Source organism: Eucyclogobius newberryi, unplaced genomic scaffold, assembly GCF_026437365.1.
Source record: "Eucyclogobius newberryi isolate DKJ021-1_F unplaced genomic scaffold, fEucNew1.0.hap1 SCAF_16, whole genome shotgun sequence".
Lineage (NCBI taxonomy): Eukaryota > Metazoa > Chordata > Actinopteri > Gobiiformes > Gobiidae > Eucyclogobius > Eucyclogobius newberryi.
In genome coordinates this window covers 31,058,805-31,084,608 of record NW_027315790.1, presented here as the reverse complement: position 1 = coordinate 31,084,608, position 25,804 = coordinate 31,058,805, and the positions used below count along the sequence as shown (strand labels likewise).

Genomic DNA, 25,804 nt, shown 5'->3' with positions numbered 1-25,804 from the left:
TAGAGGCGACTGCAGAGACGCTGCAGCCGAGGCTTTTACTCCACGTTTGGCTGTAAAAATAGGAAGCGCAAAAGGAGTTACGTGTTTTGATGACTAAGGACGACGCAAAGGTAACAGCGTTGTAATACATGTTTGCAAAGTTTAATATTTATAGCGTGCAACGTAATCTGCAATTGAAATACTTTCAAACGTGCAAAGAGAAATTTGTGTTTTTTATATTAATTTTAAATAGTGATATTTTTTATATTTTTGGTTTAATTATCTGATTTTAATTTCATGAATATTAATCTGAAAACAAAAAAAGTGATATTTTAATCCTGCAATTTAATAATTGAATTCTTTCAAAAGTATTCAAGTATTTAAAAGAGCAATTTGGGTTCTTTACATTAATCGTTTATAGCAGTGTATGTTTATTTTGTTTAATTATTTGATTGGCTGATTATAATACATAAAATAACAACATAATCCTGTATTTTTAATATTCTTTCTTTATTCAGAAGATTCGGTTGTATTTTTAATATTGATTATGTAGTAAAATCTTAAAAAAAAAAAAAAAGACAAGTTATATAAAATTTTTCAATCTGTTGACAAATGCTACTTCTGTTTAAAAATCTGATTTATTGATTTTATTGGCTGGATATTCCTATCATAATATATAAACTATGAATCCAAAATAAAGTGACTGTATGAAAACTTATATAATAAGCCTGTTTATCATGATTAAGAGTTGTCGTTGCTCACTAATCTTGGAAAAAATAGTAATAACTGCATATTTTGACAGACAAGACATGTTTATTTGTACAATTTGAACACGTGAATTCAAAACGAAACGTGAAAAAGGTCGGTCGCTCGGCTCCGGTAACGGGGGAAAGAGTTTCGGTTTACTCACGCGTTACAGACTCGGCAGTGGATTTAGGAAGCGGCGCCGGCGTGACGCAATCCGCTCGGTGCACGGGCAATCGCGCTTCAGTCGCCGACAGTCTGCTAAATACGTCGCTACGCTCTCCGGTGGTCTGCGGATACCTCTGAAGGTCTCGTCTTTGCCTGAATTTGAGTCAGTTCTATTCACCTTTATGTCCTCCTTTGGATTACGCCGTAGACAGAACTAATTACCGTATTTCTGGGCTATAAATCGCACCGGAATATAAGTCGCACCAGCCAAAAAATGCGTAATAGAGAAGAAAAAATATATATAAGTCGCACTGGAGTATAAGTCACTAAATCACTAAATCCATTGAATTCTTCTTCCTCTGTGTCACTTCTAAACAACTCCACAAACTCCAGAGGAAGAGGAAGTGCAGATTCTTCTTCTGCGTCGCTTAGAGCCTAGAGCGCCCTCTTGTGGTTGTGTGAAAATAACGAATTATATCACATATAAGTCGCTCTGGAGTATAAGTCGCACACCGGCCAAAACTATGAAAAAATGTGCGACTTATAGTCCTGAAAATACGGTATGTTGCGTACCGATTGTACTCAGAGGTCGGAATTCAGACTCTAAACCTCTGTGTTCCAGCGTCAAGTCGGGAAAAAACTAGGGATATATCACAGTTTATGGATCGTAATGACTCAAATCAAATAATATGACCCAAGAAGGTGCTCACAACACACATAATATGGATCAAATTAAGTTAATTTATCACCCGGGACAGAGTTATTTTATGTACAAGATATAAATCGATGTCATTAGCACGTTAGCAACATTAGCACAGCCATGCAAGTGCAGCGGCTCGACGGCAGCGCGGGAGCGGCTTCACAGACCGCGCCGCTGGAGTCTGTTTTATGAAGTGTTAAATTCCGTCCGGACGCAGGGCGCGGCCATGTTGGATCGTCCAACGCGGTTAAACTTCTGAAATGTCGCCCGAGTTTCCAAGTACAAGTTCCAACATGTAAAAGGTTTTCCAGTGTGAATTTAGAAAGACTGACTTCCGAGAACGCCGGGAACGCGGCGTTAGAACACGTCCCAGTCTGATTTTAGACCCGATTTACACCCGATTTGGTCTGGAATTGTCTTTTTAAAGACCAGGTTTATTCTGGTGCTACTTGGAAGGCCACACATTTTCTTAAGTTCTACTTTGTGTGAAAGAGAATTACTGGCCTAGAATGTTCCACAATATGACATTAAACTTATATCATTGACTATTTGAACAAAAACAGGCATAATTGTGAGACGTAACTCAAATGATCACTTTGCAGCCTCTGGGTTTGTGGTTTATGCAGTATAAAACACATGTCTGTTCAAAATGCAGCGTCACGTGTTTTAGGACAAATATGTGCAGGAAAACGACAAAGAAACATGCTTTGTGTTTCCGCTCAGGCTCGACTGGTAAAAAACACAACACATTTGATCGATACAGCGCTTTTATACTTTTATCCCACGGACTGACCCAAAAAACCAAAGACAAGGCTATCAAGTGATCCAAACGTAAGACATATTGATATGGCAAAATATAATAAAACTAGATATGCAAAAGACAACTATGAACTGAATCCTATACAAAATAAAATAAATAAAATAAATAAAATAAATAAAATAAATAAAATAAATAAAATAAATAAAATAAATAAAATAAATAATAAAGTAAAGTAAATAAGTAATAAAGTAAAGTAAATAAGTAATAAAGTAAAGTAAATAATAAATAGGATATACAGTTGATGCTTTTAAGTCTCGTTTAAAAATTTATCCCGGCATGAGAATTGAGTGGTCCTCTTTTATAGTCTTTTATTATTTTAGATATTTTACATTTTACGTTGTTTTTAATTCGCTTTTATTCTGTTTGTACCTATTTTTATTGTTTTTATTGTATTTATATATTTTATTTTAACATATTTTACTTGTGCTTGTTTTGTTCTCTGTGCAGCACTTTGGAGACTTTGTTTTGGTAAAATGTGCTATAAAAATAAAGTTGGATTGGAATAATAAGTAAACAATAAAAAAATGGATAATAATAATAAATAAATAAAGCTCCTACACTCATTGTGCATTTCAACATGACTTTTTCCTGCTTTGGCGCGGTGCAGCTTTAGAATCAGACCGGAAGTGTGGATTTGCAGATGAACATTTGATCAATAACTCTTCAGATGGCAAAAATATTGTTAGGCGTGAGGTTTGACGAGATTGTAATTGTCTAATACGGCGCTCGCACAAACACTTTAATGTGAGATGGCGATCAACGCGGGGCCAACCTTTTTAGCTCTGTAAAACCCACATGGCTTTGGTCGGTCTACCTGCTGACATCTTTTCTAAGCGCTCTTAACCTTCTGTTTCCTCTGTGCGCCGCAGCAGTGAGCGCAGAGTTATAAATGTGTGAGCGCTCTAACAAGCTTAGGCTCTTGTCATCACATTGTGTCGTGTGGAGCAAAAGGACAGCTGTTAATTCAGAGCGTCCACAGAGCAAACCTCCAGGGCCCAGAATATGTCCAGAGAGCACCGTCCAACTGGGCTATTGTCAGATGTGGGCGGGGCGTCCCAGAAATGTACTCAAGTAAGAGGAACTGTACTTTGAAATAATATGACGAGAAGAAGGACAAAGTAGCAGTTCAAGAAATGACTAAAGTAAAAAAGTATTGAACTGTCTGAACGTAACATCTGATATTTAATTTGAAGTGAATGTATTTTTTTAAATTATTATTATTATCATTTTTAATTTATTTAATTTATTGCATGTATTGTATTTATTGTATTAATGGTATGTATTGTATTTATTGTATGTATTGTATTTATTTTATTTTATTACATTTTTAATTTAATTTAATGTGAATCAGTGAAGTCAATGTAATTGGAAGGACAAAACATTAAAACGCACAAAATCGTGCATGTTCAAAGGATGGACACGAAAATGAGAAAAAAACATATCTCATGACTGTTACTACAATAAAAATATATCTTCAGTAGGTCTGGGTCATGGTCCATCACATGTGACGTATTCACATGTCGCCCTCCCGTAGATCCTAACGTCCATCATTCTTTAAAGACTGGATTGTAACGTTTGGCTTTCATGTAAAATGTATATTACGGAGTCATAGTTAAAAGAACGTATATAATCGCTCCATGAACGTGTGATGAGACTTCAAACGCTGCTGTAACGGCTTCTTCTCCTCCACAGGTTCCTCGTCGTTCTTCCACCTTCAACATGGATTTTTCACCGTTTTGAATCATGAGGCGTTTCTCAGACTCTGTCATCGAAGCCTTTCCTTTCGTCCTCTGGCCTTTCAGAGACCGTCCATGATTCATTTTCCAACCACAAAACCAAACAAAACCATGACTTTCTGACTTCAGACAATCCAGATACACATTATTCGTCCGACACCTGAGCCGTATCGACGCCGCTGACGTTCTAGAACTCTCCGGACTAAACCGAGGACGCTCCTGTGTCGCTCGGATCATGTGGTCGACGTTCGTGGTGACGGATGACGAGGGGAGGCCCTCGGGAGGGCCCGGCGGCGTGCAGGTCGGGGGCATCCCCTTGGCGCCAGGCCCAGCCCAGGGTCCGGCCGGCCTCAACAGCCTGATGAGCGGCCGCAGCACGTTCGGAGGAGGCAAGAGACGCAGGACCGGAGCACAGGCCATGAGCGAGGCCCAGGAGGGGAAGGTGAGGCCCAGGAGGGGAAAGATGAGGCCCAGGGGGGGAATGGTGAGGCCTAGGGGGGGAAAGGTGAGGCCCAGGGGGGGAAAGGTGAGGCCCGAGGGTGAGGCCCAGGAGGGAAAGGTGACGTCCAGGGGGGGAATGGTGAGGTTCGGGGGGGAAAGGTGAGGTCCGGGGGGGAAAGGTGAGGCCCAGGAGAGAAAAGATGAGGCCCAGGGGGGGAATGGTGAGGCCCAGGGGGGGAAAGGTGAGGCCCAGGGGGGGAAAGGTGAGGCCCGAGGGTGAGGCCCAGGAGGGAAAGGTGACGTCCAGGGGGGAATGGTGAGGCCCAGGGGGGGAAAGTTGAGGTCCGGGGGGGAAAGGTGACGTCCAGGGGGGGAATGGTGAGGCCCAGGGGGGGAAAGTTGAGGTCCGGGAGGGGAAGGTGAAGCCCGGGGGGGAAGAGGTGAGGTCCAGGGGGGGGAAAGGTGAGGTCCGGGGGGGGAAAGGTGAGGTCCGGGAGGGGAAGGTGAAGCCCGGGGGGAAGAGGTGAGGCCCAGGAGGGAAAGGTGATGTCCAGGGGGGAATGGTGAGGCCCAGGTGGGGAAAGGTGAGGTCCAGGGGGGGAAAGGTGAGGCCCGAGGGGGGGAAAGGTGAGGCCCGGGGGGGAAGAGGTGAGGCCCAGGAGGGTAAAGGTGAGGTCGAGGGGGGTAGAGGTGAGGTCGAAGGGGGGAAAGGTCTAGCTCTGTTTTGCACCGTTAGCTTCTGTTGCTATAAACAGGCCTAAACTGTAATATTCATTCATAAATTCTGCATTGCACAATCTTGTTTCTCTTTCAACAGTCATTACATTTATACAGTATTATTATTTATTTATTTAACCTTTATTAAACCAGGTAAGAACACATTGAGACTTCTTTTTCAAAGTTGACCTTGACTGTGCTGTTTAGTGATCCAATTCCCCAAAAAATGAAAATAAAACAAAGAACAGCTCTAGATTAATATTGAAGATGAAGATGACAACGAGTGTTAAAGTTCATTATTACATTATATCTTCTATATTGACGCTGTTCCAATGTTTTCTCTTGAAATTCAGATCAAGTTGGCGTTCTTCGTCGCCATCGTGGGCGTGGTCTTGACGGTCCTCGGTGTCGGGACAGAGTTCTGGGTGGAACTGTCGCCTCCCAAGCACTTTTACAACAACCAGGTACACACATATATATATATATATATATACATACTTTTGGGTTAATCACAATGTAATGCTACTTTAATAACGGTTTAGTCGTTTTAGACACTGACTAATTGTACAGTTAACGGATATTGAAATACCTTGAAATGAACATATCTCAGCTCGTTGGCCCACGCTATGGAGTTACGTCAAATCAGGTCAAACGTGAATGGGCGTGGTCAAATATACTGTGATTTAAACGTCTGCGTAGCCACCGTCTGTATCTTTGAGCCGTTGCAGAGCGCTGATCCGCTTCATCTGTTGCAGACATGTCTCACGGCTCATCTGGGTTTGTGGAAGGGCTGCACCAAGACGCTGTGGGTGGCGGACATCGATCCCGAGCGGGAGACGTGTGGCCCAGCCGAGCTGCCCGGACGTGAGCCTCGTTCAGCCAGAGCTCAAGCTCAAGCTCAAGCTCAAGCTCAAGCTCAAGCTCAAGCTCAAGCTCAAGCTCAAGCTCAAGCTGAAGCTGAAGCTGAAGCTGAAGCTAAAGCTAAAGCTAATGCTAAAGCTAAAGCTAAAGCTCAAGCTGAAGCTGAAGCAGAAGCTGAAGCTGAAGCTCAAGCTCAAGCTCAAGCTCAAGCTCAAGCTCAAGCTGAAGCTGAAGCTGAAGCTGAAGCTGAAGCTCAAGCTCAAGCTCAAGCTCAAGCTAAAGCTCAAGCTCAAGCTCAAGCTGAAGCTGAAGCTGAAGCTGAAGCTGCAGCTGAAGCTGAAGCTGAAGCTGAAGCTGAAGCTGAAGCTGAAGCTCAAGCTCAAGCTCAAGCTCAAGCTCAAGCTAAAGCTAAAGCTAAAGCTAAAGCTGAAGCTGAAGCTCAAGCTCAAGCTAATCTTGTTTTGCTCCGCTTCAAAAATGAGGGGACATTGTTGTTTACTACAGAGCAGAGGTGGAAGAGCAGCAAAACATCAGGACTAAAGCAGGAATAATGCAGGACTAAAGCGGGACTAAAGCGGGACTAAAGCAGGACTAAAGCAGGAGTAAAGCAGGATTAAAGCAGGTCTAAAGCAGGACTAAAGCAGGACTAAAGCAGGACTAAAGCAGGACTACAGCAGGATTAAAGCAGGTCTAAAGCAGGACTAAAGCAGGACTAAAGCAGGACTAAAGCAGGACTAAAGCAGGATTAAAGCAGGTCTAAAGCAGGACTAAAGCAGGACTAAAGCAGGACTAAAGCAGGACTACAGCAGGATTAAAGCAGGTCTAAAGCAGGACTAAAGCAGGACTAAAGCAGGACTAAAGCAGGACTAAAGCAGGATTAAAGCAGGTCTAAAGCAGGACTAAAGCAAGACTAAAGAAGGTCTAAAGCAGGACTAAAGCAGGACTAAAGCAGGTCTAAAGCAGGACTAAAGCAAGACTAAAGAAGGTCTAAAGTAGGTCTAAAGCTGGACTAAAGCAGGTCTAAAGCAGGTCTAAAGCAGGAGTAAAGCAGGACTAAAGCAGGTCTAAAGCAGGACTAAAGCAGGTCTAAAGCAGGACTAAAGCAGGTCTAAAGCTGGTCTAAAGCAGGACTAAAGCAGGACTAAAGCAGGTCTAAAGCAGGACTAAAGCAGGACTAAAGCAGGACTAAAGCAGGTCTAAAGCAGGTCTAAAGCAGGACTAAAGCAGGTCTAAAGCAGGACTAAAGCAGGACTAAAGCAGGACTAAAGCAGGTCTAAAGCTGGTCTAAAGCAGGACTAAAGCAGGACTAAAGCAGGTCTAAAGCTGGACTAAAGCAGGTCTAAAGCAGGACTAAAGCAGGACTAAAGCAGGACTAAAGCAGGTCTAAAGCTGGTCTAAAGCAGGACTAAAGCAGGACTAAAGCAGGACTAAAGCAGGTCTAAAGCAGGTCTAAAGCAGGACTAAAGCAGGACTAAAGCAGGACTAAAGCAGGTCTAAAGCAGGTCTAAAGCAGGACTAAAGCAGGTCTAAAGCAGGACTAAAGCAGGACTAAAGCAGGACTAAAGCAGGTCTAAAGCTGGTCTAAAGCAGGACTAAAGCAGGACTAAAGCAGGACTAAAGCAGGTCTAAAGCAGGTCTAAAGCAGGACTAAAGCAGGACTAAAGCAGGACTAAAGCAGGTCTAAAGCAGGTCTAAAGCAGGACTAAAGCAGGACTAAAGCAGGTCTAAAGCTGGTCTAAAGCAGGACTAAAGCAGGACTAAAGCAGGACTAAAGCAGGTCTAAAGCAGGACTAAAGCAGGACTAAAGCAGGACTAAAGCAGGACTAAAGCAGGACTAAAGCAGGTCAAACGCAGGTCTAAAGCAGGTCTAAAGCAGGACTAAAGCAGGTCTAAAGCAGGTCTAAAGCAGGTCTAAAGCAGGACTAAAGCAGGTCTAAAGCAGGTCTAACGCAGGTCTAAAGCAGGTCTAAAGCAGGACTAAAGCAGGTCTAAAGCAGGACTAAAGCAGGACTAAAGCAGGACTAAAGCAGGTCTAAAGCAGGACTAAAGCAGGTCTATGGCAGGTCTAAAGCAGGACTAAAGCAGGTCTAAAGCAGGTCTAAAGCAGGACTAAAGCAGGACTAAAGCAGGTCTAAAGCAGGACTAAAGCAGGACTAAAGCAAGACTCAAGCAGGATTAAAGCAGGACTAAAGCAGGTCTAAAGCAGGACTAAAGCAGGTCTAAAGCGGGACTAAAGCAGGATTAAAGCAGGTCTAAAGCAGGACTAAAGCAGGACTAAAGCAGGACTAAAGCAGGACTAAAGCAGGTCTAAAGCAGGTCTAAAGCAGGTCTAAAGCAGGTCTAAAGCAGGTCTAAAGCAGGACTAAAGCAGGATTAAAGCAGGACTAAAGCAGGACTAAAGCAGGTCTAAAGCAGGTCTAAAGCAGGTCTAAAGCAGGACTAAAGCAGGATTAAAGCAGGACTAAAGCAGGACTAAAGCAGGTCTAAAGCAGGTCTAAATCAGGTCTAAAGCAGGTCTAAAGCAAGACTAAAGCAGGTCTTAAGCAGGTCTAAAGCAGGACTAAAGCAGGACTAAAGCAGGTCTAAAGCAGGTCTAAAGCAGGACTAAAGCAGGACTAAAACAGGACTAAAGCAGGTCTAAAGCAGGACTAAAGCAGGACTAAAGCAGGTCTAAAGCAGGTCTAAAGCAGGTCTAAAGCAGGTCTAAAGCAGGACTAAAGCAGGACTAAAGCAGGTCTAAATCAGGACTAAAGCAGGACTAAAGCAGGACTAAAGCAGGTCTAAAGCAGGACTAAAGCAGGACTAAAGCAGGTCTAAAGCAGGTCTAAAGCAGGTCTAACGCAGGACTAAAGCAGGACTAAAGCAGGTCTAAAGCAGGACTAAAGCAGGACTAAAGCAGGTCTAAATCAGGACTAAAGCAGGACTAAAGCAGGACTAAAGCAGGACTAAAGCAGGTCTAAAGCAGGACTAAAGCAGGACTAAAGCAGGTCTAAATCAGGACTAAAGCAGGACTAAAGCAGGACTAAAGCAGGTCTAAAGCAGGTCTAAAGCAGGTCTAAAGCAGGACTAAAGCAGGACTAAAGCAGGTCTAAATCAGGACTAAAGCAGGACTAAAGCAGGACTAAAGCAGGTCTAAAGCAGGACTAAAGCAGGACTAAAGCAGGTCTAAAGCAGGTCTAAAGCAGGTCTAAAGCAGGTCTAAGGCAAGACTAAAGCAGGTCTAAAGCAGGACTAAAGCAGGACTAAAGCAGGTCTAAATCAGGACTAAAGCAGGTCTAAAGCAGGACTAAAGCAGGACTAAAGCAGGTCTAAAGCAGGTCTAAAGCAGGTCTAAAGCAGGTCTAAATCAGGACTAAAGCAGGACTAAAGCAGGACTAAAGCAGGTCTAAAGCAGGACTAAAGCAGGACTAAAGCAGGTCTAAAGCAGGTCTAAAGCAGGTCTAAAGCAGGTCTAAAGCAGGTCTAAGGCAAGACTAAAGCAAGACTAAAGTATGGGTAACATTTCTTTAAAAAAAGAAAATAACGTTACTTCAAAATATCATTATTCAAGTAGAAGTACAAAATCGTCGTTCGAGAAATGACTCAACTGAGCGTAGCAGTGTTTTGTCCATAAAATAGCGCGAGGAACACTTTGACGTGGTACTTTCCACCTCTGCCTCTGACTTTGCGAACACACCTCTGCTTCTGTTGCGCCCACACTGGTCACACGTCGACCTCTAAGTGCTCCTCCAGGTGCTGCTCATCTATTTTAATACAATGGGAAAAACTAATCCACGCGCTACAGGGAACGAGCCAAGACTCGTAAAGGTAAAAACGGCGTTTTAATGGGACAGAAGGCGGCAGGACAAAGTAAAGTCAGGTAGAAAAAACGTGTGCATGAAAAAATTGACAAAATTGCTTCATGTATAAATTGGAAATCAGAATCAAAATTAAACTAAATGTATTTAAATTCCGTGGAACTGTTTTTTAAAAAAAAATGTTGCTAGATTATTTTGAAAAACGCTTCTCCGCAGATCTGACCAGTCATTTCCCTGGTGGCATCATCTGCTCCGTCTCTGTGAAAATATCATGGCACAAACATCTCTGCAGAGACAAAAAGAAGCGCTCACGGCAACACGGGGAACATGTGTTGCGTCGCACACCGTTTCCACGTCAGGTTTACGCGCCGAGTCAAGGTAGAGGCGCCTTTCGAGAGCCGGACGCGGCGCGAATCGTGGCGCGTTTTGGGGTCGTTTGACGTGGCGAAACTTGCAACCGATCTGCAACCACGCTCTTGTGACGTAGCGACGTGTTCTTGTATCTGGAAGGAAGTGGCAGATAAATGTAATAAAGTAATGAATGTAACGCGGGGTCTTTCTGGCAGTAACTGGGGGGCGTAACAAGCCACTCTGCTCATGATCTAAGGAGCTATGGTCCGGTCATCTCTAGATTACGGTTGTATTGTTTATGGCAGGAGTTTCCAAACGCTTTTCACCGAGGGCCAAATTTTAAGACTTATATGAAGCAGAGGGCCACAAACAACCCAACAATGTCAAATTTGTCAAATAACAAAATTGAATTTTTGCATTTCTTTAGTAAGACTTGGAACATATAGATTGGTATAACGTCATAATGCTTGGATTTTTCCATTTTCACAGGAAAAGGTTTGACATTTTGTTGTTTGGACCAACTTAAAAGGAAGCCGGGGGGCCAACAAAAATTGGTCTGAGGGCCACATTTGGCCCCCGGGCCGTAGTTGGGACATGCCTGGTTTATGGGAATGCAGCTAAATCAAAGCTAGTGAAGTCGGATGTGCTTCACGCTAAAGCCCGTCGTGTGTGTTCGGTGCAAAGTCTCCGGGACAAGGACAGGGTCATCCTGGGAGGACACTGCTGGAAGATTCTTTGGGAGTCAGGAGGAAGTGGTGGGAGGACGTTTGTTTTCGATGTGAGGGATGAAGAACCAGAGCTCAGACGAAGGGCCAGAGCTCAGACGAAGGGCCACAGCGTCAGTTTCTACCGCTCCCTCAACTAGAAATGGACTGAGATCACCTTTTTTTTCCCCACTCGTTTGATCCTGGGTTTAATCTGTGAGAGTGAAGACTTTGCCTGGCCCCTCGTCGCATCAGCAGGAGGTGTGCAGGGCGCCGATGGAGTTCATTTCCCATAGTGGACCGCACAGTAGACGCTGGTAAAGTGTCATCACGACAACCGCCAGTTTGGACGCCGCGGTCTGAACGTAGCATCCCGTTTAAGGTTGAGCTTGATCTAATCCCGACAGTTGTCCGGGTTTAATCGTGACGTGATTCAGGTGGTGAATTGGTCAACCACAAGCTGTGCAGTTCAGTCGCAGCTCCAATACTTTTACTACTATTGTGTCCTTGAGCAAGACACCTATCTTACCTAAGTAATATATATATCTGTTTTATGGTCTGCTCCCTGTGCTTTACTTTGAACATTTAGTGTAAAATAACCTGGTAAACAGCTAGCTTCAGTATTAGCACTACTTTTGAAACTTGTGTGCTATTTGCGCCGCTGCTCTGCCACTTTCCAACGACTCTGCCACTTTCCAAACGGACCATGAAAGAAATCTACAGGAAGTTAACTATGGAAAAAGGGGAAACCGGGGGCCAGTCTGTGCTTCGACCAAGCCCAGGAAAAGTGTAACGAGAAGTGTAAAGTCCAATACGTTATGTTCATGTTCTTGAATTCAAATGTGTCGTAATCTCAGACGGCGGTTAAGGGCCTATGAAAGTCTACGGGAGATTTACCGTTTTTGTTTTTGAAAGAAATATCAAAAACCTTGTCATTATTTGTTGGCAATCGGCTCCACAAATTCTGAACGTGTCGTTAAACCGCAGGGACACTGAACGTATCTATTCAAGTCTATTGTACAATTGACTTCCTGTCCTGTCCTGTCCCGCGCTCAGCCGTCCAATCCCGTCCTGGAATACAAAGCGTGTCGCCGCGCGGGGCCGACGGACGGGCCCCGGAAGCGCCTGTGATCACGCTAATTGAGGCCGACGTGTGTGAACGGACGACGGCGCGCGGTCTAATCACCGGAACACACGAAATGGGACGAGCTCTGTCTAATTACTGGAAGAGCGTTCCTTCAGGTCGTCTCCGAGGCCTCCGGAGGATCGCGTTTGACGGCGAGTGAAGCGAGGAACAAAGCCATGCGGAGGCGGACTGACTGTCGATGAGACGCGCCGTCGTGTTTCGTCAGATTTACATACGCAACGTGTTGGTAAAAGGATGCAGTGTGTATTGTGTAAAACCACGACAACATGACATTTGCCCTGGAACTACACGCTTTGTAAATCTATCACATCCTCTTATGTACAAGCTTTATGTAAAGAGCAGCAGAAACCCGTCATGACGTCGACACAGGTTTCGTCGTGGCGTAGGTTCCGTTGTGAATACGACTTTGCGAGTGGAAGTTGGGCGTGAACACGACACGTTTACCGTATCTGCTGGACTATACTATACTATACTCCGGAGCGACTTATATGTGATATTATTCATTATTTTCACACAACCACAAGAGGGCGCTCTAGGCTCTAAGCGATGCAGAAGAAGAATCTGCACTTCCTCTTCCTCTGGAGTTTGTGGAGTTGTTTAGAAGTGACACAGAGGAAGAAGAATTCAGTGGATTTAGTGATTTGGGGTAAAACTGATGCTTTGCTAAACTTGTTAGCATGTTCTTTATGCTATAGTTATCTGAATAACTGTTCATATGTTACGTTAACATACCAGACACTTACCACAGTTCTGTCTGTGCCTCATGTAGCTGAAGGTGTTAGCGTTAGCATACGTCATGTAGCTGAAGGTGTTAGCGTTAGCATACGTCATGTAGCTGAAGGTGTTAGCGTTAGCATACGTACACCTATTCACCATGTTCTCTCATCTGTTATTATTTTAAACTGCATTTCAAAATGAAATGTCTGTTCTTGGTCTTGGATTTTATCAAATAAATCTCCCCCAAAAATGCGACTTATACTCCAGTGCGACTTATATATGTTCTTTCTTCTCTATTATGCATTTTTTTGGCTGGTGCGACTCATATTCCGGAAAACACGGTACTCACGTCTGAGAAAAAGGAGATTCTTGTCGGTGGCGGTCAAAGGGAATCCACGTCTTTTGTTTGAAGTGAAGTTTAAAGTCGGGACTTTTAGCAGCTTCTGAGACGTCGTCTGCTCAGCACGATGCGTCGCACATGAAACTATCGATCCCATTTCCGAACCTGTCAGCTTTCATTTCAAGGACACGTATGACGCAGGATTGACTGTTTTTCAGCTTTAAATCGTGTCCTGACCTCGTTCGCTCGTCGAACACAGAGCTGCAGCTGCATTTCGCTTCATTCACGCTCCTTTTCTCCCTCGTTTCAGACTCGTTCTGAGCATATCTGCCTCAAATCCTGTTCATTGCAGCTGCACTCTTGCATCAGCATGGCGGGGAAAGCTAGCTTCTGTTTACATCTCTCATTGTAATTCCCAGTGCAGCCAGTGGAGGGAGTTCTAAGTCAAGTCCTCATGTGGGAAACGCCCGACTCTGGACGTCATGGGAGGTTTTCAGCACTGACATTATTTTAAAACGTGAGATGCTAAAGCGACTCAAGAGCACGTTTAAAGGTCAATAACGACACAAATAACGGATCAGGTATTTTTAGATTCCGGACCTTTCGTGAGTTATTCCAGGTGGAGGGGGCAGACTATTGAAACGCTACTTTACCGGATTCTCAGAACAGAAAGTAACGATGAAATATTGAAATCTCACATGTAGTTTTTGTGGATTCACCGCTTCATGACACGACTGTGAAAGGAACTATTGCCAATACAATTCGGCTCCATCGAAAATGTATTTGAATAAGTCAATAAGTGAATTTTAATCCCCTTTAACCCATTGATTTTTTTATCTGATGTTTTTCTTGAGACTTTGGCGTTGTAAAAACATAAATGATATTAAACGTTTCTCTGTCTCGTTCTTTCAGCCTCAAACTGCACCTACTTCAAGTTCTTCACCACCGGAGAGAGAGCAGTTCTGTTCCAGAAGACTACACACAAAAGTGAGTCTCCTCCCCCTCCTCCTCCCTCCTCTCTCCTCCTCCCCCTCCTCCTCCCTCCTCTCTCCTCCTCCTCCTCTCTCCTCCTCCTCTTTCCTCCCTCCTCTCTCCTCCTCCTCTCTCCTCCTCTCTCCTCCTCCTCCTCTCTCCTCCCCCTCCTCCTCCTCCTCTCTCCTCCTCCTCTTTCCTCCCTCCTCCTCCCTCCTCTCTCCTCCTCCTCTCTCCTCCCTCCTCCTCCCTTCGCTCTCCTCCTCCTCTCTCCTCCTCGTCCTCTCTCCTCCTCCTCCTCCTCCTCTCTCCTCCTCCTCTTTCCTCCCTCCTCCTCCCTCCTCTCTCCTCCTCCTCTCTCCTCCTCCTCCTCTCTCCCACTCCACCTCCTCCTCTTCCTCCTCCTCTCTCCTCCTCTCTCCTCCTCCTCCTCTCTCCTCCTCCTCCCTCCTCTCTCCTCCTCCTCTCTCCCACTCCACCTCCTCCTCTTCCTCCTCCTCCCTCCTCTTCCTCCTCCACCCTCCTCCACCCTCCTCCTCCCTCCTCTCTCCTCCTCTCTCCTCCTCCTCTCTCCTCCTCCTCTTTCCTCCCTCCTCCTCCCTTCTCTCTCCTCCTCCTCTCTCCTCCTCCTCTTTCCTCCCTCCTCCTCCCTCCTCTCTCCTCCTCCTCTCTCCTCCTCCTCCTCTCTTCCACTCCACCTCCTCCTCTTCCTCCTCCTCTCTCCTCCTCTCTCCTCCTCCTCCTCTCTCCTCCTCCTCCCTCCTCTCTCCTCCTCCTCTCTCCTCCTCCTCTTTCCTCCCTCCTCCTCCCTTCTCTCTCCTCCTCCTCTCTCCTCCTCCTCTTTCCTCCCTCCTCCTCCCTTCTCTCTCATCCTCCTCTCTCCTCCGCTCTCCTCCTCTCTCCTCCCCACTCTACATGTCTTTACATGAGTTTAAAGCGCACAAATCATGTTTGTTCTTTAATAATAATGTGTTTAATTCATACCTGCAGCTTCTGTCTTATAAAGAAAATATAAAGTACCGTATTTTCTGGACTATAAGTCGCACCTTTTTTTCATAGTTGTGGCCGGGGTGCGACTTATACTCCAGAGCGACTTATATGTGATATAATTCGTTATTTTCAAACTGACAACCACAAGAGGGCGCTCTAGGCTCTAAGCGACGCAGAAGAAGAATCTGCACTTCCTCTTCCTCTGGAGTTTGTGGAGTTGTTTAGAAGTGACGCAGAGGAAGAAGAATTCAATGGATTTAGTGATTTGGGGTAAAACTGATGCTTTGTTAAACTTGTTAGCATGTTCTTTATGCTATAGTTATCTGAATAACTGTTCATATGTTACGCTAACATACCAGACACTTACCACAGTTCTGTCTGTGCCTCATGTAGCTGAAGGTGTTAGCGTTAGCATACGTCATGTAGCTGAAGGTGTTAGCGTTAGCATACGTACACCTGTTCACCATGTTCTATAATCTGTTATTATTTTAAACTGCATTTCAAGAGGAAATGTCTGTTCTTGGTCTTGGATTTTATCAAATAAATTTCCCCCAAAAATGCGACTTATACTCCAGTGCGACTTATATATGTTTTTTCTTCTCTATTATGCATTTTTTGGCTGGTGCGACTTATACTCCAAAAAATACGGTGCTGGCATTTCTCTCTAAAACAGACTTCGTGCACATTAAAGCAGCGCCGTTTAAGACTTCATACGGTTTTGTGCTTTTCTTTGGATCATTCTTTGTGTCATGACATGTGCAATAAAAGCACTAACACTGACACAAATGCACGTACTGTAGTCACGTTGTTACGCAGCGCGGCTTTGACCGTAAACACCAGCCTCTCACTTAAACGCCATAGACAGGAACAATGCGCCGCGCTGCCTCCTCTGGCCCATCATGAGATCTGTTCCGCCCACGATGCGTTCAAGTGCGTCGGTGAAGCCGCACATCCATCACGCATTCAGCTCACACAGGGAAAAGCATATATTAAAGCGTCGTTGTCGGGGACGACGAGCAGAGAGAGCGGGCGAGGGAATCGTAGTTTTAGCTCAAACTTGGTTCAAATTTGCTTTTTTAGGTCATGTCAGTGATATTTAACTGACAACAAAGGACGGATATGATATAAACTTGACTTTTTGAGCTTCTAACAGTGTTATTAAAGAGCTGGAGCTGTATTAAGCTTCATAGATCTGTTTCACGTTCATGAGTTCATCTTCTCTGAGCCTCATAAATCACTCCGTTTGTGATTTTTCTCTGGATTGTTAAAAATCTGGACTTCTGCACGTGATTTGAGTCAGAAATGCTCAGGACGAGTCTGGTGATTATTCGTGGGTTAAAAACAGCACGGGAAACCTCCAGATCGTCACCTTTAATGTCACTAATCAGGGAAACTTGAAACCAGGTGTTTTTGAGGCGCAGAGAAGCAACAGAAAAGACAAACGAACCAAGCATTTACGACGCTAAATACAACGTCAGATGTTTTTGATGCGGTAACGATGATTAAAAAAGTCTATTTTCCATGATTTCTTTTACATTTAACCAGGAAAAAACATTAAGAACAACACTCCAAGGCCTAAACACCACAAACGGAAACAATGCTAATGTGAAATGCTAATCCCACGGCGACAATAAGCATATTCAAAAGCAAATTAAAGCCTAAACGATGCAGGATATGTCTAAGAAACAGGAAAAGCGAGCGCATCGATGGGTCAAACACGACAGATCTACAGGCGCTCTGACCGTCTTGTAGCGGGACATTAAACGTCTTGACCGCGTCTTTGTCCCGCGCGCAGACCTGTATATGGCGTCGGCGATGCTGGCCATGTTCAGCCTCTTCCTGATGATGATGGGAGCGATCTGCATCACAATGTCCCTGAGCAAAGAGATCCTGTTCTTCCTCAAGCCCGCCTCCGTCTGCTTCATCCTCTCAGGTCAGAGAACGCTGACTTTGACTCCGGACCGGACGCTTTGGGACCTTCAGTTTTAACGTTAATGTCACTTATTCTAATGTTCCCTTGTGCTGCTTGTGTTATGGTCTGAACTGTGCAATACTGATATCTCTTTTGATTTGTTCATACTTTGTGTTTTAACTACAGTCGCTCTTCCCACAGGAACAGGACAACAGAAGGAAACTGGTCTTGGTCAATATGCATTGTCTGGAATAAAATGAATAAAATGAAAAAATTAAAATAAACAAAAACGAATAAAATGAATAAAATGAATAAAATGAATAAAATGGAAATTAATAAAATTAAAATAAACTAAATGAACGAAATGAATAAAATAAATAAAATAAATAAAATAAATAAAATAAATAAAATAAATAAAATAAATAAAATAAATAAAATAAATAAAATAAATAAATAAAATAAAATAAATAAAATAAATAAAATAAATAAAATAAATAAAATAAAATGAATAAAATGAATAAAATAAATACAATTCAGACTTATAACCCAACATATCCACCTTGGAGATTCAGAAATGCTGCTTATTTTTGCTGCCGTAAAGACTTTAAATATCTTTGGCATTTAGATCTGATGTTGGGTAATGTAAAGAAAGACAGTATATTACCCAAAAGAAAGACAAAAATGTATACATTCAATCTGTAACGACTTTGTACAGCATTAAAGTACCATACAAACTGTGCGAAAAAGCCAAAAATAAATAGATCATCAAAAACTGCAGCTAACTCACTTTGTGTCTTCTCCTTTCTGCTGTTTTCCATAAAACATGTACAATCCAAACAAAAATAATGAGTCAACTAATAATAATAATAATGGTCGACTAAGATGCTATCGACCGATAAATCCGACTAAACCGATAAATCCGACTAAACCAGCAAACGCTTACAGTTACAGTTCAGGTTTACTTTTGAACATTCAGCGCATCCTAAGATTTTTATAAGAGATCTTCTACTGAAAGTGTTTTTCAGACTTCCTATAAGTGATCTGTTCTTCTGTATCTACCTCTGTATCTACCTGCGTTGCATCAATGGAATTTCCCCATGTGGGACAATAAAGGATTATCTTATCTTATCTTATTTTAAACCGTCTTACTCTCGATGACATCTGCGGCGTTCCTCTGTCGCCCCCTGCAGGCGCGCTGGTGCTGCTGTCCCTGATCGTCTTCCACCAGGCCGTGTTGGCGTTCCTGGCGAGCGACCACAGCGTGCCCCTCCACCACGAGCTCTCCTGGTCCGTCTCCTGCGTCGGCTGCGCGGGGGCGGTGCTTATCGTGGGCGGGGTCCTCTTCCTGCTCCTCTCGCTGCCCTACAGCCCCTGGCGACGCTGCCTGCCCCAGAAGAACGCGGGCAGCGGCACCTAGTGGCGAGGAGGGCGCCGTCCGGAAGAACGTGAAAGGAAAGAGCGTGCAGGTTTCCCAATGACATCGAGCCGTTTGTGAAGAGGAATATTGTTTTTATCTTTTATCATAAACGATGGACAGTCAGTGAACATAATCCCAAAGCTTACAATGGTGTAATAAGCCTTTTCAGAGTTACAGAGGACTCATTGAACTAAAATGCAGTTAAAGATGAATGTATTTTGAATTTGGCTTAAAATATTTATAAAATTATCACAGAAAAGCTCAAGTTTATAATATACTATAATAAACTTCCTGTTTGTAATTGATGACATCACACAAGGAAATGACTACAAACACTCTACAGTCACTATTTTTTTAATTTGACAAATAAATATTTACGAGAGTGACTTTATTTTGTAGAATTAATGTTTAGAGAGTCAAAAAAGTTGTTTCTTTGCATAAATTCTGCATAAACTTTGACGGGTGTGATGTCACTTCCTGTGATTTTCTACAGATTTTCAACATTTTCTCCACAAATGGCTATTCGATTGGTGCAAAACTATCATTTATATGTACGACAGGTATAAACACACCAAATAAAGTCCAAATCATTGGCACTTTTATGTACAATTCTAACATTAAATTAGCAAAAAGTATAAAAAACACTCCAGGATCATGGACCCTGATAATATTCTACAAGATAAAAAACGTATTCTAGTGTTAAACAGGAAGAGGTTTGTGTCGCCAAAAGCAGAAAATTACAAAAAACAATAAATAAAACAACATTATTTTGTACAAATGTGTCTGATGTCTTTGGGAAACTGTCCTGAAGTCTTACAACTTACGAAGCAGGGTTTGGAGAGCGACTACAGCCGGTTATTTCTTGTCTAAACTTTTATATTACTTACTTATTATAAGATATTTATATTATTATTCAATACCAAAGAATGAACTCGGCCGTAAACGTTCTCCTCTCGATATTTTCTTCTCAGTGATGTAAATGAAAACTCGCTTTTGAGCTTCTGTCTAACTTTGTGCTCGTTCAAACGGCTCTGTTTTGTTTCTTTTTTTTAAAAACAGTGTTCCTCGAGCAGCTGTTTTTTATTTGACAAAAGATGTTAGAAAAATGCCTGTTGCAAAAGAAAAGCGATGTCTGTAATGTCTGGACTGAGGTATTTGTCCCGTTGACAGAGTAAAATGTTCTTTTTCTGCTAAATGTATGGATGATTTAGTCTGATTTTAGATTTAATTCAAGCCTGTTAAAGTGCAGGTTTGGATGTGGTGGAACTCAGAAAGCCAAAATGTGATCTCAGGTCTTTATTTTCCCCCCGATGTGAAGCGTTCGAGAGCCACTGCTGTAAACCACGTGAATAAAGCAACTACAAGTTTGAGATTGTCCCTAATTGTTTCTTTTTGAGTGTTTGTAACGTTTCCAAATGTTGTTTTCTGTCTGGTTTGTGTTTGAGTAAAGGCGCGTCCTCAGGCTGTCTCCATGTGCATTATTACATGTGTGTTGTGTTAAAAGGACGCTCTGGTGGATATATTTGCTCTGTTTGAAGGAAATGTTAATAATCCAGGAGGTTCATACGTCTTCTGATGATTTCACCTCTATTTACTGAAGATACTGCTACTGCGTTAGCCTCATTTGGGTTGCTCTATGCATGAGTACTTTTCCACTGTCGACTGTAAATGTGTCTGATGCCCATGTTCAGTCACATTTTATTTATTCAGTTATTTGAGCACCGATTGAGAGTTTTAAAAGAAGGATTTGATTAATAAATCAAAATAGCAGAAAAAGCAGACTTTAAAAAATATGTTGAAATGTATTAGTTTCGACCTGGTTCAGTCCTGGTTTAGTCCTGGTCTAGTCCTGGTTCAGTCCTGGTCTAGTCCTGGTCTAGTCCTGGTTCAGTCCTGGTCTAGCCCTGGTTTAGTCCTGGTTTAGCCCTGGTTTAGCCCTGGTTTAGCCTTGGTTTAGTCCTGGTTTAGCCCTGGTTTAGTCCTGGTTTATCCCTGGTTTAAATGTGTTTAGTCCACGTCACTTCTTATATCAACGGCACGAGACTATAAAACACGGTCCTCCGGTTGAACTGGAGTCGACGGGGAATAAATGAGTTGATTTTCTAATGAAACGCCTCATGAATATTGATCGCTGAACCCTCGCTCGTCGTTCACACACGACTCCAACCGGCTTTACACCTTCAACCTTCAGGACGTGCGTCAAACCAACGCCGTCTAGACCCAGTATCAGTCGTATCCAGAGAGTACAAAACGATATTCCGAGAGGCTTCCTGCGTTTGTGTTCTTATACTGATTCTAGCATTTAGCTGTGAGACAGACCCTGATATTGAGGCACCGGGACTTAACTGAGGCCACTACAAAACCTCAGACAAAATCGATATATTTCCGATTGGCTGATGGTCTTGAACACTGGCTCTTCATGAATAAAGTTTGGACATCCCTGGTCTATAAATACATCTCCTTGACACGTGCCCGTCCTCCTGCGTCTCCGCTCCCCGGTGCACGGCGCTGGATCCGATTGAAGCCGCTGCAGACAGGAAACGACAGCGGGTTCATTCTTCTCGCTGGGAAACACGAGAAATAGATCCTTTTCGACGCCTTTTATCTTCTCCGCAGTTTAAGAAATAACGAGACGATGGTTGAATCGTGCACGCAGCGGTTTGGGTTCGACCTCAGAGCTCTGGTGATGTAAAGGTCAGACACTGGTCACCTGCACAAGTGACCGAGGGGTTTAAGGACGTCATACAAACTGCCACGGGGACTATTCAGCTCAATAGCCTGTCAAAGCTAGCCAGGCTGTAGCATCTGCTGTCGTATCGTACAGCGGTGGAATATTAACCAACTGCTGTCTAGTCTATAATCAAATATAACAACCTTCCATCTTTTTATCTCGTCCTTTACTCTTGGACACGTTGGTGACACAGACATTCTCCTACATGAGACACGACTGTCTGAAACACATCATTATTCTCTGGTTATTGAAGCCACAGAGCTTTGGTCAGAGGGTCGGGTCACCATGGTAGTCATTTATGCAAATTCAATAATAAAAATGCTTGAAATTATTGAACAAAAAAATTCTTATGAGAACTTAAGCACTAGTTTTTGTCCCTCTGAGCATTTCTACCTCCACATTCTCTGTCTGAACATGTCCTGGACCATCTGTAGTCTGTTGTCTGTAGTCCTGGTTTAGTCCTGGTTCAGTCCTGGTTTAGTCCTGGTTCAGTCCCAGTTCAGTCCTGGTTTAGTCCTGGTTCAGTCCTGGTTCAGTCCCAGTTCAGTCCAGGACCATCTGCAGCCTGTTAGTCCTGGTTTAGTCCTGGTTTAGTCCTGGTTTAGTCTTGGTTCAGTCCTGGTTCAGTCCTGGACCATCTACAGCCAGTGAAGGAGAGATCCTGAGAGCAGGATCTCCTTCACTGTGGTTCTCCTTCTTCTCACTGGGTTTGTTGCAGTTTTTCCTCACACAGCCACAGGGGGTTCACTGATTTGAGAACTCAAGCGCATGCGCACACTCACCCGACCACCCTCCTGTTGTTTCCACGATCGCATCTCTCGTCTGCTGCAGATTCCCGTCTCTTCTGAGCTCGAACACAGTCTTTCTCTGTCGTCATGTTTGTGCTGTAACTGAAGGAACTCGCTAAACACACACCGGCATATCAACCACGCATGTGCAGCCATGGAAACGTGCTGCTATCTTGGGAACGAGGCTGCAGGTGTGCAGTAGCACGCAGGGAATGATTGACATGTGGGAGAACTACTCTGCTGTCCACGCCATGAGGAAATGAGACTCAGATTGCACGCCGAAAATCCTCTATTGTTCCTTTAATCCGCTTCTCTATGAATGACCAACGTGAGTTTTGAGCATTGAATCTACTTTGTCTGATTTATTATGCAGTTTTAGCATGTGATATGTTTACAGCAGAACAATACATTATTCTATTATGATGAAACAGCTAATGAAAGCATGTTAATCCAACACTGAGTGGGTTAAAAGCGTCTCAGCAGCGTGGGCCTTTACAGACCTCATTCCCACGAGCTAAACTTTGACATCCGATGCTGTTTTCTCCATAAAAGCGCCCGACATTTCTCCTCTTTGTTGCCTCTGTCGCACCTTCGTGAACAAACTCCTCGCACACTTCCACAGTTATTTTCCGCCGTTACAACTTGTACCTTCCTCCGCCTCCCACTCTGTCTCTGAACTGCACTGGCAGAACTGTTTCCTTTGTCAAACTCCAGCTCAAAGGCGTGAAAAAAACAACAACCCGGAGCCTCGCTAATTAGAAGCGTTTTCGCAAATCGCCGCGGCCAGAGCAAACAGAGCCGTCTGAGGGATTACAGAGGGGCCACCGTCTCCCGTGCGTGGGCCCCCGTCTCCCGTGCGTGGGCCTAATTAGTCTCAGGTCGTACGGCGACTCGTTTCAGCAGTCAAAATGATCCATCTCCTGCTCAAAAGCGTTCGGCTGAAGTCTCTGCATTTCAGGTGACGTCGTTTGTTTGACGGAGGAATGAAGGAGGATGGATGAAGCCGCGGCGACTCTGTTTTTCAACCTGACGTGGTAAAGTCGTGCGCCCAAATAAAATAATTATAATTAATGAGGGATTATTCTGTGTTGACCGGTTGTTTACATGTCAATCTGGATAAATGTGTTTTTTTTTAATTGCTAAAACGTTGGAACACATAACAGATACTAATCGATATTAAAACCAGCACTGGAACTAGATACTCATTTGAACGAGTATTAATGAAAAAAAAAATATATATATATATATTAAAAAAAATCACGAAAACAGGACAAACTTGGACTTTTCTTTTTCTGAAGAGTTTTACAATGATCTTTAGCTTCATCAGAACTTGTATAACTTCACATGTAACAAGGAAAGTACTATTATTTTGTGATGAAAATACATTAAAAAAGAGCTTTCAAAATTGGTACAGAGAATTTTGACTGACATTTTAGTATCATGACAACAGTATTCAAGGGCAAAGCAGTGATATCGACATTAAAAAGTGCAGTACAATGTAAATTCAGTGCAATATAACCTGTTTTTCTCACTTTTCACAATAAAAGCTATGAAAAGATATGTAATATTCCAAGATAAATGCTTTATACATGCACTTTTAGCGGTTTAGGGTCAAATTCAGGGTGAAATTTACCTCGTTTGCCCAAATACTTGAAGGTCGAAGGTGTTTTTGTGCCCCACGTATTGGAGACACTTTTAATTAGAATTACAGTGAATCATAAAAAAAACAGTTGTGGACATGCGGAACATCAATAACGGACACGACACAAAAGTTCATATATAACTTTATTGAATATATCTATATATTTATATGAATATACCTTATATTGGTGTTATTTTGTCCAGTGGATCAGAATAATGTATTGCTTCCCGGGTCTCTCTGTCCTTTACATGTGTTGGTCGTCTGCGCGGAAATTCACCGGTTTTAACACCATCATCAGTAGTTTAAGCACTCAGTTCACTTCATTTCGATGGCTTCAAGAGAGATATTCAGTCGTAGTAAAAAGGGGCGGGACAAGACGCAATTTCACACAAGAACGACAAGATTTTGACTTTGTTTATCAAAGGTTTCATCTGGACAGCGTTTTAGAAATCAACACATTTCCATCTAAAAGTCATCTACAATACAATAGAGACGTATCCTCTCCTGAGCTCTGATTGGCTCTGCCCTTAAGGGAGGAGTTACAACTGAAGCGTGCCCTGTCACAGCTTGGGTCGTTAAGGCCTATTGAGGTCCGGCCACCTCCACCTCAGAGCTGCCAAGTGCCTCAGTAGCATTGGACTGGTTTGGTTTCTGCCGAGGTCTCACGAGGCTGTTATGGACTGAGGGGAGGTTGTATCTCAGACCAATGTTTCCTATTTTAAAGCTTCTTTCTTAACACTCCTCGTTCAAACCACCACTTTTTCTGCTCAAACCTCACTGAATGTGTTTACCATTCACCAAAATCTGATTCTCGTCTGACTTCTGGACCTTTAAGATGATTTTATGACACGCAAACCGCAAGATATGACGAACAGGAGTAATAAATCTATAACGTCGCTGTTTGAATGTCATTTTAATCATCGTATAACTCTAAACGCTGGATAATAATCAGATTGTGAGTGCCCACGTGATACTGCCGAACAAAATGTGCTTTGTGGCTTTTAGATGAAGGTGGACCGCTCATTGTGAACCAGAGTTTGAGTGTCGTCTTTGTTGATACAGTCTTTTGTGCAGTAGGTTTCCAAGAATAATTTATTATTCATAAACTGTGTCAATCAGTTCACAACCTTGGCCTTTTTTTAATGTATTTTATTTTTGATTTTTGTTGTAGCAGTAAAAACGACGGTTTCTCAGAGGCGTAACTTTGTTTTTGTCCAAACCAAATGTAGAAACAGCCAAAGTCTCACTCATAATTGTCGTCATCTGTACACAATCTTGTGGAGATCTTGTGTCATGAGATCTTGTCCCATCCCTATAATAATAATAAGAATCACTAATACGTTTTATGAGTGCGTAGACTGCTGAGAAAGCCCAAAGACCACTTCACAGTTAGGTCTGTTTAGCTTAGAAACAATAGGATGATAATATCACAGATCACCACCTAAAGAAACAGAGTAATAAAGTCTATTGCCTACATATACACACTACAGTCCCACGTTAGAAAACACAGTATTTAGGCTACGTTGGTCATGGAAAAGTGAACATCAGAAAGTTCAACGAACCTGGACGAAATTGCGAAAAAAGTTAAGAGAACTTTGTACGTGTGGATACGACGAAAAGTGCAAAAAAGACTCACGTGTGAGAGAATTAAAGTGCAATGGTGAAGAGACCTGCAATAACATGGGCTCGGAGAGTATCGTTCTGGATTCTTTGTGTATTTAGAAGCGCCGTAAAGGAACAAAACTGACCTTCAGTTCTACAAGACGACATACATTTGTCTTTGAACAAATCTCCATCGAGGTACAAGCCTCAGTGATGGATACTTTGCCTCAGGTATAAATATTGTCTGTGTAATTCTTCATATTGTCAAAGTACTCGAGACAGACACAGGCTTTGAGACAGTCTTTTTCAGGTTTTGGTCTCGTCTCGGACTCGAGCGCATTTGCAGTCGGTCTTGTCTTGGTCATGAGAGCTCTTGGACTCGGTCTTGTCTCTCGGTCATGAGAGCTCTTGGACTCTGGAGGATATGATCAAGTCAAGATTAAGCCTGGTTTTATGAAAGTTAAGGTTGTTATATTTTTATTATTGCCTTTGGTTCAATTAATGCATGAAAAAGTATTTATTTATATA

The 25,804-nt window shown here is 43.1% G+C and overlaps 2 protein-coding genes across 2 annotated transcripts in view; one reads left to right on the top strand and one right to left on the bottom strand.

Annotated features, from left to right (window-relative positions):
• Window positions 1–19,981, top strand: LOC140362187 (voltage-dependent calcium channel gamma-6 subunit-like). The gene is made up of 7 exons (XM_072448255.1): window positions 1–110; window positions 4,104–4,589; window positions 5,659–5,769; window positions 6,061–6,169; window positions 14,135–14,209; window positions 16,980–17,117; window positions 18,287–19,981. Exons 2-7 carry the CDS (start codon window positions 4,383–4,385, stop codon window positions 18,511–18,513), a joined length of 867 nt encoding a protein of 288 aa, XP_072304356.1. The 5' UTR covers window positions 1–110; window positions 4,104–4,382; the 3' UTR covers window positions 18,514–19,981.
• cacng8a (calcium channel, voltage-dependent, gamma subunit 8a) overlaps window positions 18,389–25,804 on the bottom strand; it is a 31,460-nt gene continuing 24,044 nt past the window's right edge. Inside the window, exon 6 of the mRNA XM_072448254.1 lies at window positions 18,389–18,509. The gene's annotated coding sequence lies outside the window, so the exon portion shown is untranslated. The remainder of the gene's footprint in view (window positions 18,510–25,804) is intronic.

Bases quoted from the DNA above. Each gene is read 5' to 3' on its own strand.
- LOC140362187 (XM_072448255.1), top strand. From the start codon at position 4,383: ATGTGGTCGACGTTCGTGGTGACGGATGACGAGGGGAGGCCCTCGGGA. The intron at 4,590-5,658 runs GTGAGGCCCAGG...CTTGAAATTCAG, and splicing joins GCGAGGCCCAGGAGGGGAAG to ATCAAGTTGGCGTTCTTCGT. The intron at 14,210-16,979 runs GTGAGTCTCCTC...TCCCGCGCGCAG, and splicing joins CCAGAAGACTACACACAAAA to ACCTGTATATGGCGTCGGCG.